At 35.4% G+C, this 20,406-nt stretch overlaps 1 protein-coding gene across 2 annotated transcripts in view; it reads right to left on the minus strand.

Moving 5' to 3' along the window:
* LOC145690239 (N(G),N(G)-dimethylarginine dimethylaminohydrolase 1) overlaps positions 1-15,836 on the minus strand; it is a 40,536-nt gene extending 24,700 nt beyond the window's left edge. Inside the window, exons 1-3 of one of the 2 annotated variants that reach the window (XM_081764933.1) lie at positions 15,430-15,836; positions 12,503-12,605; positions 3,677-3,825 (exon numbers count right to left, since the gene is read on the minus strand). In XM_081764933.1, the coding sequence (XP_081621059.1) occupies positions 3,677-3,825; positions 12,503-12,605; positions 15,430-15,687 (510 nt within the window). In that variant the 5' untranslated portion in view covers positions 15,688-15,836. The remainder of the gene's footprint in view (positions 1-3,676; positions 3,826-12,502; positions 12,606-15,429) is intronic. The other variant, XM_081764935.1, reaches the window with a different exon arrangement.
* Between the last annotated feature and the right edge of the window lie 4,570 nt (positions 15,837-20,406).

Here is a 20,406-nt window from a genome sequence, read left to right on the forward strand (position 1 = left end):
CTCAACGCCAGCCTCTCAAATCTCTTTCGCTACATAAGCACATCACAATCGTAAAACAAGAATGGGTTAAATTTATAAAAAATAACTAAACAATAACTTTTCTGTACTTCATTTCACTTACAAGTAAGACTAGCAAGTTTCCTTTATTGTAAAAATCTGTACCATTAACAAAAAAATCAGCGAATCTAACGTACAAGGATCAGTCATAAGTCTTGCAATATTTCCACAACCCAAACAGCAGGCGTATGTATACACTTTGATCGACCGTAAGTACAACGTTAAACTGGCCCAAGAGGTAGTGTGGCAAGCGGACTATTTAATATAGAGGCCGCCATTCCGTCAATACCTTCTGTTAGTTTTTTAGTGGCAGTGATGATGAGTGCTCAACAACGTATGATACGTGAACTGTTACTATAAGTTCGAAATCGGGTATAACACTGCAACAGCACTCCAAAACATTTATCATGCGAAAGGGGAAGGTACAGTGAACCATAACACAGCAACTAGTTGGTTCCAGAAATTTAGTGCAAGCTGTAAAGATGTCCAAGATCAGCCAAGGTAAGGCTGCCCCAGGATAACAGATTCTGAGATCATACAACACGTAAGTAATTGAGGAAAATCCATCTAACAGCATCTATCACCCTAACGAAGTCGTGAAAATCATCAGGAGCTATTGAATTGTGCCACATGAATTGAACCAGTTCACGCCCAATGGATAGTAGTTGATTTTGAGTTTAACGTTCCTCTCAGCAGCGAGGCTATATGCACCGGGACCTACTGATTAACGTGGAATCCGAACCACATGAGCTCCACCGGGAATCGAACTTGGGTCTCCCCGCCAGAGGCGTGTACGCTAACCGCTTAGCCATAATGAAGCTCTAAGCCCAGAGGAGAGTAGATGTGTGCCAACAATTGCTGCAAAATCCACGTGATGTGCGTTTCCTGAAACGGACTGTCACATGCGACGAAAACTGGGTGATTCTCAAAATCTGTATATACCAAAACAATGGCTGAGCAAGAGTCAACTTCCAGAACCGGTCATCAAACATAACCGGCCAGTCTCGAGCATAAAGTCTTGCTCTGTGTGTGGTGGAACTACGAGGGAGTAACTCACATCGAGTTCGTTCCTAACGGTCGTACTAACAATTGCGATCCTTATTCCGAACAGTTGGTGCGGAAGTATGCTGTACTACGCCAAAAATGTACTGCATTCGTAAACAGAAAGTGCGCCCTGTTTTAACATGATAATGCAAAACCACACTCGACTCGAAAAACGGATTAAAACATTGAGGAATTGAATGGCATCGAAATGATGCCACACTTTCTGGTGGCTGATATTTCACCAATCACGGAAAAAGCAGTGACTGACATCTCTGCCTCTAAGGACACGATGTGGTATCGATATTGAAGCGAGGAACAGGCCAACTATACTATACTCTACTATGAATGTTAACCTGCTTTCACTGTACTATAATAAATACAGGTATGTTATGTATCAGAATATTGCAAGTATTATGATTCACCCTAGTATAAACATTTGATATTTGTTAAACAAATGCTAGCGTCTAATCCAGTATTTATCATTGAATTCTGATTTCCCAAGTGTCCTTCAGTACTAAAATTAAATCGTGTGTTTAAGTTCTACATTTGTTTAATTTAGATATTGAACCATTAATCATAGTCCTCCAACGCATGGAACCAAGCAGTTTAAACTTACGAATTATTTCTACCCAGATTAATAATTAATTTGGTGTAAAGAAAAGAGAGTTTTATATTTATTCAAAAATATTCACAAAACAAATTTCTCCCGTTTAAGTAGCACTGTTAGAAAATTCAAGGCTCAATAAATTATACTTCAGCCTCCAACCAATTACATTCAGTTTAAAAGAAACTATAGTTGCGAAATAACAAAATAAATTTTGACAGAATAATAATAATATATATAAAAGCTGCACCTTTCAACCAGATATTTGATATATTTTAACTCAGAAACTTCGGAAAATCAACGTACACGAAAACCATAAACGCAATAGGGGAAATATCAATACGTGCCTTATCTAGTGTCAACGTTAATATCATGTTCAGCCCTTTGTACACTTCTTTATAGTTCAACAAATATTTCGACATTCAGTGCAGGTATCTCATTTTAAATCGATTAGATCTTCCAATAATCAATCTAACAAAAGCTGCCAAACATTCGTTTGTACATTACATACAGTCATCTCATTTCAGGTCTAAATCAATCAATTACCGGTACATCTTCCGATAGTTAGTACTGATTCTCCACACATAGCAAACATATTTTTTTCTCCTTGTCTCCAGAAATTTCTGCTTCGTTATTTACAAATTCATCATTATCTAGACGAAGAAAAAAAGTTCAATTTCTTGTACATGCACGATTAACAAATGAAATTCGAAACCATTTAAAAGAACCAAGTTTGACAGAAGTTACAAAATGTTTTACGATCTTCTTACCCAAGAAGGAAGATTCTATTGCTAATATCCAATCCTAATAGACCGATTCATTCTCTGTCTCTCCTGTCAGCGACACACAATCCTTAAATATTACGAAACCATAAGTTCTCCCCAACGATCTCATTATTCAAAAACAATGTATGACAGTAATCTTTAATTACGTATTATCCAGCAAAATGTCTTCTCTCCTACATACACGAGTTGTTCTGACTTAACATTTTCATCTTCGCCATCCATCACTAATTCAATTCACTATATTATCATTCCAATTAACACCACGAGATTGGCAATTCAGCAACAACATTATTTTATAAATATAACCTCTTAAAAAGAGTACACTTTTTAATTTAGTTACTACAGTACAGATCATTGCATAATATTCCCTTAAAATCACAAATTTCAATTTATCATTATGAATTCCACATCAGGTTTGTTTGGATCAGCGTCGAGCGTTTGTAAGAAATATTTTTTCAGAATTAGGTCTAACCAAAGAAAAAAATAATTACTTAAACTCGGAATTTCTACCTAAAATCGGAAATGTTTAACAGATCGAATGTCTGAAAAGAAAAAAAAACCACACGAAACGTAACTACTTCTTTTTAATAACATGAATTCCCGTTCATTCAATCATACGAATATAGGTCTAAATTTATTATTTGAATTGTATATATTCATAAAAAATGCATCATTAATTTCATTTTTCTGCGAGGTATAATATATTACAATAATATTTCATAAATACTTGTTTTAAAGAAAACAGTCGTCGTGTGATACAGCAAAAAATGAGTGAAATGAAATCTGTTCCCTTTTTAATAAAGTTTTAGCTCAAAAAACGTAACTGACGACATAACAGTGCATATATCGTTCTTGTCCTGCAAATGCAAACTGCCATGCTTTTATGAAATCCTTCTTGTAAAAAAATTTGTCATTGATTTCACAAAATACATCATGCATAAAACTACCTCACCCACAAAGCAGCAGCTTGAAGCCTTCTTTGTATGTCTACTTGGAACACATGTGAGAGATGAATGAAATAAATATAAACTGTTGAAGAACAACATGCTTTATCCTTGATGTGGCTGGTTGTGCAATGCTAGCTGTCGCAGGCTGGCATAAAATCATGCCACCTTCATGAATGGGTTGTGCCAGAACATGCTGCCACCCTGGTGTGGAGTTTTGGGTTATAAGGTCATGGTCTCACCTGAATGGAGGCATTAGATGACTGATGAAGTGATGTTACGCGTGGTCTCACCTTAATAGGTGTGCAAGGGAACTCTGGAAACGCAGCTGCCACCGCTCGAGCTCCTGCCTCGTTCGTCCAGTCAGACAAGCCAACAAAGAATTCTCGTCCTGAACAAAACAAAATCAAATCATTAGAATTAAGATTATATATATATATAAAATGCAGAATGCTTTCCTCCTTTTTTCTATACTGTCTTCTTTAGGAACACATGTCTGCTATTACTCTGTATAAAATCTTTTATCATCACGAGTAGTATCGAAGAAATTAAAGGCGAGGTTTATAAAGTCGAGTAGAGACGGCATTAGTTCAAGCAATAAGTGCAAAAAACTACAACTGTACACAAGCTTTTTATAGAGAAACTTTTACTGAGATAATACAAAAGAAAATAATTGCACAGTCATTCACTTGCATTAATCATTAAACCTCAGACTTTTATGTAATTACATATTGTAACTGGTTGTATGTAGCTGTACAGGAATGCAGATGTACATCGATCAAGACGTTTACATTGATATATGTAAACTTGATTTTACATATTTTCTATATTTCACACGACGATACATATTTCTTATGATGCTACATATATTCTACATATTTTGCGTTATCGCGAACTTTTAAGAATATTTCTTTTTAAAGTTTACTTAATAGTATAACAAACGAAAAAAGCCAGTTGCTTGGTTTCTTCCTCCAAATTTGTCCTATATGGAATATTCTGTCTTTTCACCGCTACCGTTAAAGGAAATGAATTGTGCTTAAGATATTTCAGCTTTCGCGCGGATTTCAAAGAATCCAAGTGAGTAGAATACGTGATCTGTTAGAACCATCACCCGCGGACTCTCCTCCCTCTCAGGCGGTGCATAGAACACACCAAAGTATCCGAAATCACATGCCTAAAGCGACAGAAGTGATATTTTGTACCCTTGCCATTTTTACCGTACCTGGAACAAACTTTATTTTATCTTTCTGTGGGAGGGAAAACAACGTAAGGAGAAAGCATGCCTCCTCTTCTTTGTTTTTCATCCAATTCACTTGACGAAAGTCAGACGTGGTAAAATATATAGTAACCGTGAGAATGAGTAACAGTGGATCACAGAAACTTAAACGTGTTCTGCTTCTGTCAAATTCAGATAAGACAGAAACATGTTGAAAAATAGAATTCAAAGATTGCTGACTAATTTGCACAGAACGCTGCAATTATCATTTGAACGCCAAGAAAAGAACTATTAAAGAAAAATGTTTGATGGACAGTCAGTGTAGAGCATATAGGGGGGGGTAGAAACAAAGAGAAACTGGCCCAAACTTGGATTATTTTGATCTTACTGATTGTTGGTGTATTCATTCATATGGTCACGTTTGAATAGATGTATATCCTTAGTTTAGCAGGGGCAGTTTGCTTTCCCATCTATAGTGACTTTAGTTTTATTTCGTTTATTCAAATTGTCTCATAGTGTCTGGTAGATTGTCGTACATAGAACCACTGCATAATTAAATACCCAGAGCACTTACTTCATTGTAACTGTAGTTAAAGCACCCATTAGAAGATATTCGCAATCGTACTGAAGTTGTTGGTTTATTTATTTATTTTAATGTTAAACAAATTGACTTCATTTTTGTACTCGAATATACAACAAAGAAATTCAGACAGCAGACAATAAATTATTTGTGGACTCGTGAAGTGCAGAATTGGTGTGACTGACATTCAGAATGTTTATCCGATAACGGCAATAAGATGGCACCGGTCACGTCTTCATTAGCAGCGAAATTAAAATTGTGGGTTGAAATAGATGAAGCATTTACGACTGATGGTAAAGTCGTACTATATACAGCATGTGACAAAAAAATAAATAAATAAAAAAATAAAAAAAACGGATGCTGTATGAAATCGCAGTTGAAACAACATAAGAAAAGCGCCCTCCACACTAGAAACAAGTAACTGCGTTCTGGTGGAAAGAAAATTTTTCTGACCCAAATGCAGCAGGGGACTTCTACAACGAACGAATTTTTCAAAGACGTTTTCTGCAATGGTGGTTACTAATATTCCTTGGTATAAACTTCAAGTACATGAATACCGGGAATTCCTGGAAAAATATTGTAAGCGTCAAATTTCAAATAAATCGATGTTGCGAAAAAATTACCTTGAAATTTGTTACCAGGAAAGTATAGAGAGCATTTGGAGTAAAATAGGGGACTCGTGCATATGGGTAGTTGTAGATGAAACTACAGATTTGGCGGGTCGCTATGTAGGTAATCTAATTGTTGGCAAATTAGACACCGAAGCTCCCTCTCAACCATTTTTAATCTTTTTCCAGACACTAGACCGTACTGATCATACAACAATAGCAAGATTTGTAAACAGTGGGTTAAAAGTACTTTGACACCAAGAAAGAGTGTTGGTTTTATACTCTGATGCTGCTCCTTATACGCTGAAAGCTGCAAGAGCTTTAAAAGTATTGTACCCGAATTTAATTCATTTCACTTGTCTTGCTCACGCATTCCAACGTGTGGCGGACGGAGTGAGAAGCAATTTTCCTCAGGTGAACACATTTATATCCAGTACAAAAAAGGTTTTTGTGAAAGCTCCGCAGCGACTGCAATGTTACAGGCAACACTTGTCGAATGTACCTTTACCTCCTGAACCCGTAGTTACACGTTGGGGACCTTGAATAAAGGCGATCATGTTTTACAACGAACATTTTAAGCACGTAAAGTCTGTAGTTGACATGTTCCCACCAGAGTCCACGATTTCAATGAGTGAAGCTCAAGCCACTTTTTAATGAACCTGATATTGTCTCAACCATAACATACATTGCAAGCAACTTTGGCTTCCTTTCAGAAAACAAAGAAACTTAAATCTTCAGGACTTTCATTGCAGGAGTCTCGATATTGTAAACAGTGTAAGAGAAAAAAAATGTTGTTCGAGGTGAAGATGGCGACAAGAGTTTACAGAAAATTTGAGCTGGTTTTGGAAAGAAAACCTGGATATGAAGCCTTTGATAGTGTGTATAAGATTCCGAGTGGGGAAATCGCGATTCCCATCCCAGAATATATATCCCCCCCAAAATATTCTTTTGTTGAAATACGCCCCTACATCATGTGATGTTGAAAGATCCTTTTCAGCATATAAGAATATAGTCTCCGACACACGCTTATCAATGAACTCTGAGAACATTGAAAGGTACTTGGTTGTGCATTGTAAATCAAAATGAATCGCGCAAGATTTTCCGCCGACGAAAAACTGAAATATATGCAGTGAAGTTTTGTACAATACATTGTTTTTAACATATATATACGTATATATATATATATATATACGTATATATATATATATATATATATATATATATATATATATATATATATATATATATGGAACTGATAAACAGCGTTTGTTTTTAATGATAGTGTGTGTTTGTGTATAATTAAAAAATATATAATTTGGAAGTTACTTGTTCAAAGGAATTCGTAGTATTATAGCTTAAACTGGAAAGTTGCAGACCAGTTATTTTTACGTGAGAACGTTATTTTTACTTCTTACCATAACATTTTATTGTTTCTTTTATATATATGCTCTAAATGTGGTGCATCAGTCAATCAGAATGGTCTACACGGTCTGTCTTGTATAAGTAGCTCCGGAAGACATATGAGGCATTCGAACGTGAATGGCATTATCTGGAGAGCACTCACATCGGCAAAAGTTCCATCTGTTCGTGAACCTGTGGGGTGTAACAGATCTGATGGCAAAAGACCAGATGGCATGACGCTGGTACCATGGAAGAGGGGAAGGATGCTTCTCTGGGATTGCACCTGCTCTGACACTTTCGCGTCATCTAATCTCACTCTTTCTTCATCTCGAGAAGGAGCTATTGCAACCCGCAGAGAATGCGAGAAAAGAAGAAAATGTTCGCGCCCGTAGCCATTGAATCGAGTGGCATTTGGGACCTCGAAGGGCTAAATTTCATCAAAGAAGTAGGCCAACGTATTGCACACCTTACGGGTGACAAGCGGGCTACTTCTTTTCTAATACAACCTATCAGCATAGCAATTCAGCGAGGAAATGTGGCTTCCATTTTAGGTACATTACCTCCTGGAAAATTAGTAGAAGTAGTTTTTCTTTTATAACGGACTGTTCAGAATTTACTGCTTATCTTTCTGTAAAAAAAATAGCACATTACTTTTTACATTCTAAATATATATATATATATATATATATATATTCGGTTTTTTAAATATTACATAATTCCCTGGATATTACATATTTAATAGCATATTTTGGGCTTTTTTTTTTTTTTTTACATTTTTTATGTACATATTTTGCTGTTTGATACTACATAAAAATCCAGACCTCATTAATCACAGTCTACTTTAGCATAAAGGACATAACCAGGGGACGTTAAACTTAAAAAAAGACACTAAAGAACTATATATTTTTTAAAAAAAAGGTGTAATCTGTTACTTAAACTACAACTGCTTTTCCACGTTTTCACGATGGTTCCAATTTCAGGAAATTAAGTTCACTACCATTTAATCTATGAACATTCAAAAACTACGTTACCAGGGACAACTACGTTTTTTGTTAATCAATGTAAGGGAGGGCATACAAGAAACTAAGGTGATTTGTGCAGTGGAGACAACAAGTGATATATATAAACAATTATTGATTCTTCAGAAAACTGTATGTCTCACTTCAAATTTACAGGACTACAACATTAATAATATTAAGCATCACGTTACATCAACGGTTGTGATGGTGACCAAGATCTCAGTGTAGATCGATATTGCCTAGGCGTTAAAAAAAGTTTTTTTGTAGTAGATAAACGATGAAAATAAGAATAACTGTCAGAATAATAATAGGAAAAAGGGCACGCTCTTTCTTTCTTGGTTAAATTTCTTGTGATGGGGCAAGTTTAGCAACATTATACTTTATTATACATTTGCAATACACCTAAGACATTTCTGTTATTTACATATGTAGGAAGAATAAATAATTTTGTGGAAACAAAATAATCAGTCTCTCTGTTACTTCTTAGCATAATAAACCACGACGGTTTACTTCGGAATATATTTAGCTCTAAAAGGTACAACAAAAATCCCTATGGAACAAAGGTCTGCTTAGAATTTCAATATAAAATATCCATGGTGACCAATGTTTAGCTACTTTGTAAAAAACCGCACGTATGACTAACGATTAAAATAATTTTTTAAATATTTTTTTAAATATATATCCATTTTTGGGATGGGTAAATACTCAATTTACCTACTCCTTGAGTATTAATCAGACCTACATCACTACACACACAGAAAAAGAATAAAGTAGCAGTTATTTCTTTTCTTCTTCTTGGCACATGCACAGTGGGTACAAGAACATTCTCTTTACAGATAAGGCTGTCATAGTTACGGTTAAGGAGAAACTAAAGAAATAAAATGACAAGGTCTATGCCCACAGCAGTAAGGAAGCCCGTCAAGTTGTTTCTCATGTTCAGAGAGGACATCATTTCCCATCTGTTATTACCCATCTGTGCAGTAATCGTGAAGCAATAGAAGTGTATTTTTGTGGTAAAGGTGTCAAAACCATTATAAAATGTAAATATATATATTTTTTTAGGGCAGGTTCTAAAGTCCCTTAACCAGACCATGTTCTGAAATGAGCATTGGGTGTCTGATTTGCTGACTGGCTACGCCACTTGAAGGCATGTGTGAAAGCCATAGATCACTTTGGATAACTATTAGTGTAGTGTATTCTGAACATCCTAGGCAATAAATACAGTGATGAGGAATTCCTATTTCTCTTTCTGCTATAGCAGTATTAATGTTGTGATAGAACTTACGAAATGACTGAGCACAGCACATCCATTGTCGTCAATTCATTTCACCAAATAGTTAAATGTTTTAAATAAATAATCAACGATCTCTAATTTCTTAATATATATTTTTTGCTTCCCCTATGTTGTTATTTTCAATTCGCCGAAAGCTATTCATACTCACGATTATTTTATCTGGTCAGCTGTAAAACTAACAGCAGAGAAAAGAAAATTAAAATGCAAAATATTGGTGGTAATGGTAAATATAACATAGTGGTAATTAATTCACCTTTAATAACATAGTGGTAATTAACAGAAAAATAATACTTTTTGTTTTAATAGTAGTAGCAGTCGTCGTCCTTTACTTAATCAAACACAGTGGGAATATTTTGTTGTCCCCACAGAAGCACATCAGAACGTGGGTCATTGCCTCTGAAATCGGGACCATCTCGAAAAGTCAGGAATATATGATACGGAAAACGTCATCCAGCCAACGTAATCAGAAAGAAATACAGCTATTGATTTCAGAATTTATAGGATATATATATATACAAGTGGTTCATTTATAAATCATTAAGAATGAAAAATATTCCCATGAAGAAAACGACCGTTCTGGAGAGGGTTTAAATACGTGCTCGTTTTCATCTCGGATCAACTGTCTAACAGTGAGATAATTTTATTACAGATCTTTACCCCTTCGTGCTTTACAATTAGTAAGGAAGTATATTTCAGCACGCTTGCAAGGCTGTACGCGTCAATAACGTCACGATGTAAAGAGTGTCTATCCAAGAAGTGTTCTATCAGCAAGTGATTGAAAATTGAATGCGGGAAAAGAGGTTTTTGTATGACCACACAATTCACACAGCTCACAAGACCTAAGTAATAAGCAAATTCAGATTAAGCTATAAAAACCAAATTTGATTTAGGTTTATCCTTTTCTTAGAAACCAATGTTATAATTTATGTTATTGAGAAAAAAATAGGAAGTAGAAAGATTTGGTTTACAATAATCTTTGTTAACCCGCGGTATGTTTCACCATCGCTTTTTTGTTGATGCCGTAATTCTTGGTAGAAAACACATGTTTTCCTGAAAGAACGTTACTTTTCGTTCTTGAAACAAAAGAGCATTCGATTCCCGGTCAGAGAGCATGAAAAAAAAAAAAAAAAAAAATCAAACCCATTACGGTGGTTCGGATTCCATTTTCAACTGTAGGCGCCTTCCCTGTTGGTCCAGTGGCTTTTGGTGCATACAGTCCTGGGTTCGATTCCTGGTGGGATTAGGATTTAGGATGATTTCTAGGCTATCGGCATTTAAGGCCATTTAGCCCGTCACGTACTTGAGGGATGACGTCCCTCGGCGAGCACCCTATCCGGGGAAATGGAAGGAAGAAAGAACTGGGAAAGGAAAGAAGCGGCCTGGGACCTGTAAGTTAGGTACCACCCCAGCACTTGCCTGGTGTGAATGAGGAAAAACCACCAGGAAAACCTCATTCAGGATGGCTGGCCTAAAAAAGCGTTTTACACTTTTTCGACCGAGTGCCCCCACCGGGAATCGATTCCTGGCGGGAGAGTACACGAAAAATTTAATTTCACAACCATTCACTTTTATTAATCATAAGTGGTTTACAGGTCATAAACGTTAGACGTTAAACCAAAACAATTCCTTTCAATGTTTTGAGCCGTACGTCCACGTCTATTACTGCTGAAAAATGAACATTAAAATTTAAATATCACAAGAACAGCATTTCATTTTCAACTTAATGAAATTGTGTTCTTCCGTCACTACTGATATAAAGTACTTTCTTATATTTAAAAAAAAAAAATGGTGTTTGGTCCAGAAAGTTTTTTTCTTCTTCTTCTTCTTACTCTTCTTGTAAGTGTCTGGAGAAGGTAACTAGAGCCTTTATAAAAAAAAAAAAAAAAAAAAAAAAAAAAAACGTGACTTTTCAGGATTTTTTTTAAATACGAAAATTCGTCTCAATTTTCCTTCCTTTGCTAGCACTACACCAGTATCAACGTCAAATGAGAATATCCTTGAGAAAAGAAATGAGAAAAAGTGCCTCTCCATGCATCTTACTTAATAATCCTTGTACAGTTTCAACAAGGATTTTTTTTTTCTTCTTCAACTGATTTGAATGTGTAAATTTGCAGTAGGTATCTCCGAACCTTACGAAGGAGAAAGAACTTGTTAAAATCGTAAAAGGGTTATCTAATGCACTGAGAAGTACGTTTATTCTAAATATTCAACATTTCTTTCACTGAGTAACTAAAGTGAAGAAGTATTCAACTAAAGCATTACATTTACTCATTAATAATAATTACTACGAAAACAATGGTTTCTTCCATGTCAGGATTAGGATTAGGAATTAATTTCTGGGCTTTCGGCATCTATCGCCATGTTAGCCCGTTTCATGAGGGATAACGTCCCTCGGCGATCACACTGTCCGGGGAATTGGTAAGAAAGGAAGGAATTGGTCTGGGATCCTTATGTTAGGTAGCATCCACGCATTCGCCTAGTGTGAATTAGGAACATTCAAGAAAACTTCGCTCAAGATGGCCAGCCTAGCACTAAAGGCGAGAGCGTAAGCGACTACATTACGTGGAACCACTCTTCCCTGCCAGGTAATACAGCAATATCTCCTGAACGAAAGCAAATATTTCATGACAGGTGTTGTTACTTACATATCAGGTTATTTTTGTGAATTTTTGGCGGGTTTTTACTTCTACAAAGAGACAAAATTTGTAAAGTTTCCTGGGACTTCGCGAAAATTCTGTCAAAAATCCCTATATATCATAACAAGAAACAGATACCGTCATCTAGAAGTCTCCTTCAATAGGAACACAGAAGGTAAGATCCGTTTTTTCCGCCTTAGTTGCAGTAGGAGTTAAGATTCCTAAATAAAAGTAAGCAAAAACTTTTTAAAAAGGATTATTATATAAAAGATTATAAATATCTAGAGAACAACCCAAAGAAAAACAAAACTTGCCTGTAAAAAGGACATCTCCACCATCCAATTTAGCACTTTCATCACTAATTTCAACTATAGGGAGATCAAGCTCCTTCTTGAGAACCGCTCTAATTGTTTCCACCTATAAGAGAGAATTTACTGTTACTTTCAAGTCACCAATATGGTATATTAGATCACTATTTCATACAGAATAAACACGAAGCAGCAATAGACTGCAATTCCTTTATTCTCCTGGGTTATCATACAGATTACACACAGTTTTAACCCTTTGGAAACGGATGTGTGTATAAATACACAGCTAAACGTTCCGTTGAGGATGAGTGTAGTTTATAAGCATCATTTGTGTTTAATTTGTCAAATGGTCACTCAATGGGTATAGGTATGAATGGCTTTTAGTTTTTACCACTGATAGCTGTCCCTATAGTGATCCTTTAGAGATGGACGTGGGATATAAACACAACTGATTGTTTCGCTGAAGACTAATGGTGTATACAAACAGAAATTTGGACAAAGATGCATTGGTTTATAAGTTCATTTGCGTTCCATTTATCAAATAAAGCATTATGTTTATTGCAATATAATAAAAAAATTGTTTGATTTTCTTTTAAAGACCGATTTCAATAGCTGTCCCTAAAGGACTAAGCCTCAGAATAATACGGAAAAATTGCAATCTCGGTAAATCACTATTTTGAAAACCAATACCACACAATGTATGAGGGCACATTTTTTTCTTCTTCAACTGGTTTGAATGTGTAAATTTGCAGTAGGTATCTCCGAACCTTACGAAGGAGAAACAAGTTGTTGAAATCGTAAAAGGGTTATCTAATGCCCTGAGAAGTAAGTTTATCCTAAATATTCATCATTTCTTTCACTGAGTAATTAAAGTCAAGAAGTATTCAACTAAAGCATTACATTTACTCATTAATAATAATCACTAAGAAAACAATGGTTTCTTCCATGTCAGGATGACATTTCCATAACAAAAGGAAATATCAAAACGAGAATTAACGATATAGATTCAAAAGACGAATTATCTACTATTTCAGCCTTATTGAAGTATCTACTTCCGCAGAAGCACAACCCAAAAGATGAATATATTAAATGAATCATCGTTGGATATTGAAAAAAACACTTGAATCGTTCAAACACCACGAATTAATCATGGAGAACCCTTTGTCACCAATACTAGCTATTATAGTAACAAATCATTACGAAACAAAATTATTAGACAAAAAAAAAAAAAAAAAAAAAACGAATACAAAAAATATTATGTTTATAGATAACTCAAATTTACTTATACTCTTTGCTACAAAAATTGAACTGTATAACAATCATTAATATAAAACTCAGGATAAAAGGTTCAAAAAATGTACCACTATTTAGCAATATACTAGCTTATATAAATTTCAATTGATCCTACGCACAACATAAGTTCATTACAAGTCCTGCTCTGTTACAATTTCAATTTTAGAAGCTAAAAAAAGTTGATGTCGAAATAAATACATAAATAAATAAACAGTCACACAGAAGTTCGTAAAGAAAACTTTCTGTTTATCTTCAGACAATATGCTAGCACGCTCAGAAAATTTAGTGAACACTTTAATTCCTAAAAATAGCTTACAGTCACAAAGTTTCGGCCCTCATATCTCAACAAAAGAATATGCAACTTGTGGCTGCCAGTTTACAGTATGCTGCACTATCATTTGACATGTGATCGGCAGCAATCAACAGTGATTTTCACACTCCCCTAACACATTGAGGCCGTTCCTGTCACTGAATGAAATGACTCAAATAAAAATTTGCCAATGTATTAATTTCCAGCTCTTCGGGAACTATTCCTGATTTGATTTCTTGCTCTTAAAATTAATTTAAAAGAAAAAAAAGTGCTAGTTTACTTTTGGCACACCACATTTTGGAAGATTTACAGCTAAGATTCAATATCTGCATAAAAAGAAATATTTAAAAAAAAAAATTCTGCACGCGATAAAATTAAATATAAAATAATACACCTGCATTTTAGGTTTACAAGTGCAGGGTTACTAGTGTAAAATCATTACAAGTGTTTTACGACGGATAAAATAAGTGAATTTATATGAAAAATTACTGTAATTACTCTCGATTGTACTATTTTCGCGGTGACGTATTTCTACATAGTGTATTAAGGTAGTATATGTTTACAAGTGGAGCGCTACTAGTATGGAATCATGACAAGTACTATTGATACTCTTATATTGCCGAAATCCACTTCCTTTCATCTCCCTCGCATACGAATATACCCACTGTTGCTGACCCTCGTGCTCCCTTCATTGCTGCTCGGGCTCCCCAGCTTCGTCCTACCTGACTTGGTTTGACAGCATTCGTGTTTTTCAGTGGCCACCTAGCACAGGTTGTTGTCTTTTTTGCACTAATTTTTGTGCCATACATCCAGATGCCGTATTCATATGCAAACCGTAAAAGAATTTTAACTTTTCAACAACTAACTCTAATGTCCCCCTTCAATTTTATCTATGCCAAGTGAGATATTTTCATGTCCCTCAGCACAAATCATTTAGGAGACAATAAGAAGGAAATTAATGAAAGAATTATATTTTTAAACAATTACTTTGAGTGATGTGCTAAAAGTAAACGTGCAGGCATTTTCCTACTAACATTAGGCAGTACCGGCCAAATTTTGACTTACAGAATGACTAAAATCATTAACGTAGTTACTCATGTTTCAGATGCTCCCATTTACCCTTACCTGTTACCAACACCAGTGGGAGATTTTCAATTTAGTAATAACTGTAATTAAAATGCATCTGTGAATTCGAAATTGCCACTGCATTAAGTGTGACAGAGGGGCGGGGTCACGCACTGCGGACAATTAGACAATGCAAATAAACAACGTATAGAACAAGCATTAATGTTACTTCCAAAATCACTCAAATGAAACTGAGTATTCCTACCTCTTTAATTCTTGCCGGGTTCCCTGGTCTCGTTATTAGAGCTATTCCGTTACAAACCACTGCGGTATCTTCCACGAATACACATTCGGGCAGGCTTTCATCAGGTGGTAACTCAATTACATCTAGTCCCAACTCCCGAAGGACACGAACGTAAGCTTCATGTTGACGACGCGCTTCTTCTAACTCAATTTCTCCTCTTGTCCTAAAAGAAAGAGGAATTCGACATACAACAGCATGTGTATACCTAAATGACGCCATCCTTATTTTCGTTTGACAACTTCAATTAAAATTTGCTCTCTTCACAACTGTACAGATTAAACAACAGATGTCTCTCTCTGCCGTCTCAATGACAGTGATACCATATGTATAATACTGGTGCTGACTGCAAGAAGAGCATGAAGAATGATATGTTACCTTTGGAACACATCAAACATGCTCTAAAACATTTTATTTTTTAAAGATTGGAACATCACACTACAGAACTGTTGTTTCAGGTATACACAAACTACTAGATATTTCCTCTACTCGAAATATTATTTACAAATTTAAAAGTATAATAATTCGTAACTTTCAAAGGGTCGTGATTTCTTCGAAAATTAATAGAAAATATTTTTGCGAACGAGACGCAAATAAATGAAAGACCGCCGTCTTGAAAAATTATATCTAGGCTGCGATATAATTCCTAATGTGACGATTTTAACTTTACTCCTGAGAGTCACTAGAATTTCTGCATCTCAGTTCCAGGGCCGTACTGGCCAAGAAGGAAACCAGGAAATTTCCCGGTGGCCCCTGGACGGTGAATTTTTTAATGGACCCTCCGCCTCGTACAGTGGCGGAGCCAAGGGTGGGCCTGGGGGGGCCAGGCCTCCTTGCTCAAAATTTTGGCCCCCCTAGCGGCCCCCCACACAGAATGATACTGCTATAGGTCGACAAACGGTGAATTAATAGTGGCCGCAAGTTAAACTACTACCGAAACATATCTCGACAACAAAGTTACCAACTGCAGAATATCGTATGTTGCAATAGTATGCGTTCCGAGCAAAAATCTTCAGGCTCCTTTTTGTTTGGAGTACAGCAAGATCTAATTTATCTAAATCTGTAAGATGCATGCATTGATCTCAGCATCTGAACGTTCCTTTTAACCTCTGTCCCTTATCTGGTTGTCTTCTTTGTTTTCGACAAAGAATAAAAAAAAAAGCAAAAGCAATCTGCATGTTGGACGAAAGAAGTCTTCGTACACTAAGTAATTAATTTCCATCGATTATGGCGACATAGAACAAATGCATAGCATCCATTAAATAATTTGTTATTATTATTATTATTATTATTATTATTATTATTATTATTATTATTATTATTATTATTATTAAATAATATCGAGAGGTCTTGTTTAATATACAGTAAAAGAAGAGAGCAGAAGTTTTTATTATTTCTCTCATTCTCTCTGCTGTTCATATCCCAATAGTTCGAAAAAAATATGATACTGAATACTATCAACACCTACTATTTGCTACTGGTACTGGTTCTCCTTCTCGTCTACCTTCTGGTCTTGTCTCTAGTACGTCTAATTTCATAACGCTCTTGGCCGTGGCAACTAAGTAGAAACCTTCTGCTGCGATGTTAATAAGCGATACTAGCGATCTCCAAGGAAAACGGAGTCAGCGCTTGGTGGGCCTATTCTATTAACTAAAGCCTGGGGAAATGAGGCTAACAAAAATCAGTGATTCTTTATAAATAAATGTTTCAGAAGTACTCGTATTATCTTTTAAACTATTTTAACTGTAGCTTAATTCCAAAACTGCTACTACTAGAGAAATTCCGAAATTTATCACAGAGCCAGTTCTACAATCTCCTGATTACTAACCATCAGGTAAGATACCGAGATGATACAACTTGGTCGCGGCAGTAATGCTGTTTTGTGTAAAAGTGTAGTTACTCCCATGACCAGGTTGTATCACTCTGTTATCTGATGTTTGTGGGACTGGTCTACAGATATTCCATTCAGTAAGTTCAGTCAGTGAATACCAATTTTTATCACAGGTTTATATTAATTCTGCGTCAAAATATGCATTTCTGAGAAAATTAAGCATTAAGCACTTCTGAGAAAATTACATTGTAGGAATTATGCAGTGGTGACATGGATTTTCAACAGAATATACTAATTAATGCCCCTCCTTCAAATCTAATCTCAAAACTTACAATATTAATTTAGCATCGACTACAGGATAGTAGCGTTATTTCAACTACATTTGAATTTATTTTAAGGTTTTGAAACATCCGAGACTCAGAGGATAGAAATAAGGGAAATTAGTCAATAGGGCCACCGAGGAAGAATCTTGGTAATCTCCTCAGTTGAAATATTTATCCACGAGGGATACATCACACCATCTTCCGAATCTTAAGCTGATGTTCTAAAGATGAGCTTTGGCCATTCGGTGTGAGTGTGAAGTGTTTGTGTATTTGAATTCACGTCAAATTCTAAAAAGTAGTGAAGGTAAACAAACGAAAGAAAGAAAAGGACCACATATACTTCTTTTGCTGTAAGGAGTCCCGATTTAAATGTCTGTTCTAACACTGTTTGATATTAGGGAAAGAAAAACATATTTCCTCTGTTTGCTTCAAAGAGTGCTCACTTCATCATTTTAATAATGTAAAGGCACATTCATTACTCAGTTTTAGAGCTCAAGGGTAAAAGTAACAAAAAGTAATTTAACTACGGCCAGATCAAAACAAGATACTGGAACCGGGGCAGTTGCCCTGGCGCCAGCAAACTAATATGTGTGTTTATTGGTGTGGATGTAGATGAAAGGGGTACTAATCGCAAAATTTGCCCTGGGCACCAAATGTCTAGTTTCTTCACTGATTAGGCTACCATTTTTTAGAGCGTGACATTTTGACATTTTTCTGAAATATTAAGAATACATGATAATTATTGGCAGTTTACTTTAGAGTGAAACTTAAGCTTAAAGAACAAGGCTTATATTTTAAAGTGGGGTGGAACGGCAAATCACTGTCCTGTTAGAGTCAGTTCCTGTTTCTGTGCGACGTTTGTCTTGTAAGCACTTTTGTCCTCGTACATCACATTTTACTTTATTATTAATAATAATAATAGGCCTACAGTTTATCTACCAAACAACTATTTATATTATTATGCGGTATTAAACCAAATCTGGAACTTGTGATATTTATTTACTTCCATCATTCCACCCGGAAATAAATGTCATCTATACAAGGTGGAATGTTTTCGGGTAAAATTTAATATTACTGCTGTCATGCTGTAACTTTGAGCTTCGCTTTATTTCAAGTAGATGCAGACATGTCGGAAGGTTTGATTCTTGTAGATTCACTAGTTTAAACGCTGTCGAAAATGTGGTCTGGAGAATATGACTCTCAACGAACAACATTCGAACAAATTTATCAAGAATATTTGTCGATGTGCATAGAAAATGGTCCTGAAATTCCAGAGCCGGAAACAAATAGGCTATAGAGGTTCCTTGTGGAAACGAATTAGACATTCCCCATCGAAATATCACAAATTTATTTTGGATTAATCTCTTCCTTCATTGGAGGCAGAAAACGAATTTTCTAAAGATAATATATTAAGAGACATTTTTCTTCCTACTATTGATAAAGCAACCACTGAGACGGAAAAACGCTTTGGATTATGTAGCAAAATTATTAGATCAATCACCACTCTACATCGAACAGGTGAAAACTTTTTAAATTACAACATTGTGGAGCATATGATCCAGTATTATGAAAGTGATCTGGAAATATTTAAATGTAAACTCAAAATCCTCCCAAACACAATTAAGTTGTATGAAGACGAGAGAAAACCAAAGTTGATTCCTTGGTGAATTTCGTTCATCTTTGCGTCTACAAAAACGCATTCCTAGAAACCAAGTTACATATTATCTGTATATAAGTTTCTAGTTCTACATGTGAAAGGCCATTCTCATGTTTGAAAAGATTAAAGATATATAGGCAATTCAATGACTGATGATAGGTTGAAAAACTTAGGATTACTTTATATTGAAGAAAATTGCTAAATCATTAGATCTTGAAGAAGTTGTTGATAAGTTTGCTGCTGCTCACAAGAATAGAAAGATCCTCATTTAAGTCGAGGCATGAACCTATAAGTTATTTTCTAGACCTGTAAAAGTGTATTTCTCTGCTTCCACTTAAATCTACCAGCCACACATATTTTAAATGCAGCGATTAAATTACTACTTACTGATATTAGAAATCAATTGTATTAATGTATCCTAGTTGTTTGAAATAGTAAATTCTTACACTTTCACCGTAAAAGAGTAAAATCATGAACAGCAAAGCTGAAAACATTCACCTTGAAAACACACACAAACGCACACACACACACACACACACACACACACACACACACATATATATATATATATATATATATATATATATATATATATATATTATATATATATATATATAGATAGATAGATAGATAGATATAGATATAGATATAGATATAGATATATAAAATCATTCATTGGAGATGGCCCCCTCAAAATTTTCTTGGGCTCTTCATTGGCCCCCCCTGGGCTCCACTGGCCTCGTATCGCAAGTAATGGTGTATGTACAAAAAGTCACACATCACAAACTCATTCCATACGGGAGTAACGGGACGGAGGACAATAACACGTTGAGTACCAATTGTACTAGCAATACAGTCAGCTTTCAGCTAGTCCCAGTCTAGCGTTGCCAATCCAAATGCGAAAACAGCCTTTCACATTTTTCGTAACTCGACCCTTGAAGGGTTCCTGGTTTTCCACTTTGCTTTATAATTTTGCTAAAGTATTCAGCTAAATTGAAATCTCAAATGAAGCTATAACTTGAAACTAAATAATAATTTACATTTTACAGCACCGTTTATGATGGGCCCTATCTCAACATGTTCAAAAGGGTCCATTACCAAGGGCGCCGATTTTTCTGTAAATTTGGGGG

This window comes from Thermobia domestica, chromosome 7, assembly GCF_964235325.1.
Source record: "Thermobia domestica chromosome 7, izTheDome1.hap1.1, whole genome shotgun sequence".
Classification (NCBI taxonomy): Eukaryota; Metazoa; Arthropoda; class Insecta; order Zygentoma; family Lepismatidae; genus Thermobia; species Thermobia domestica.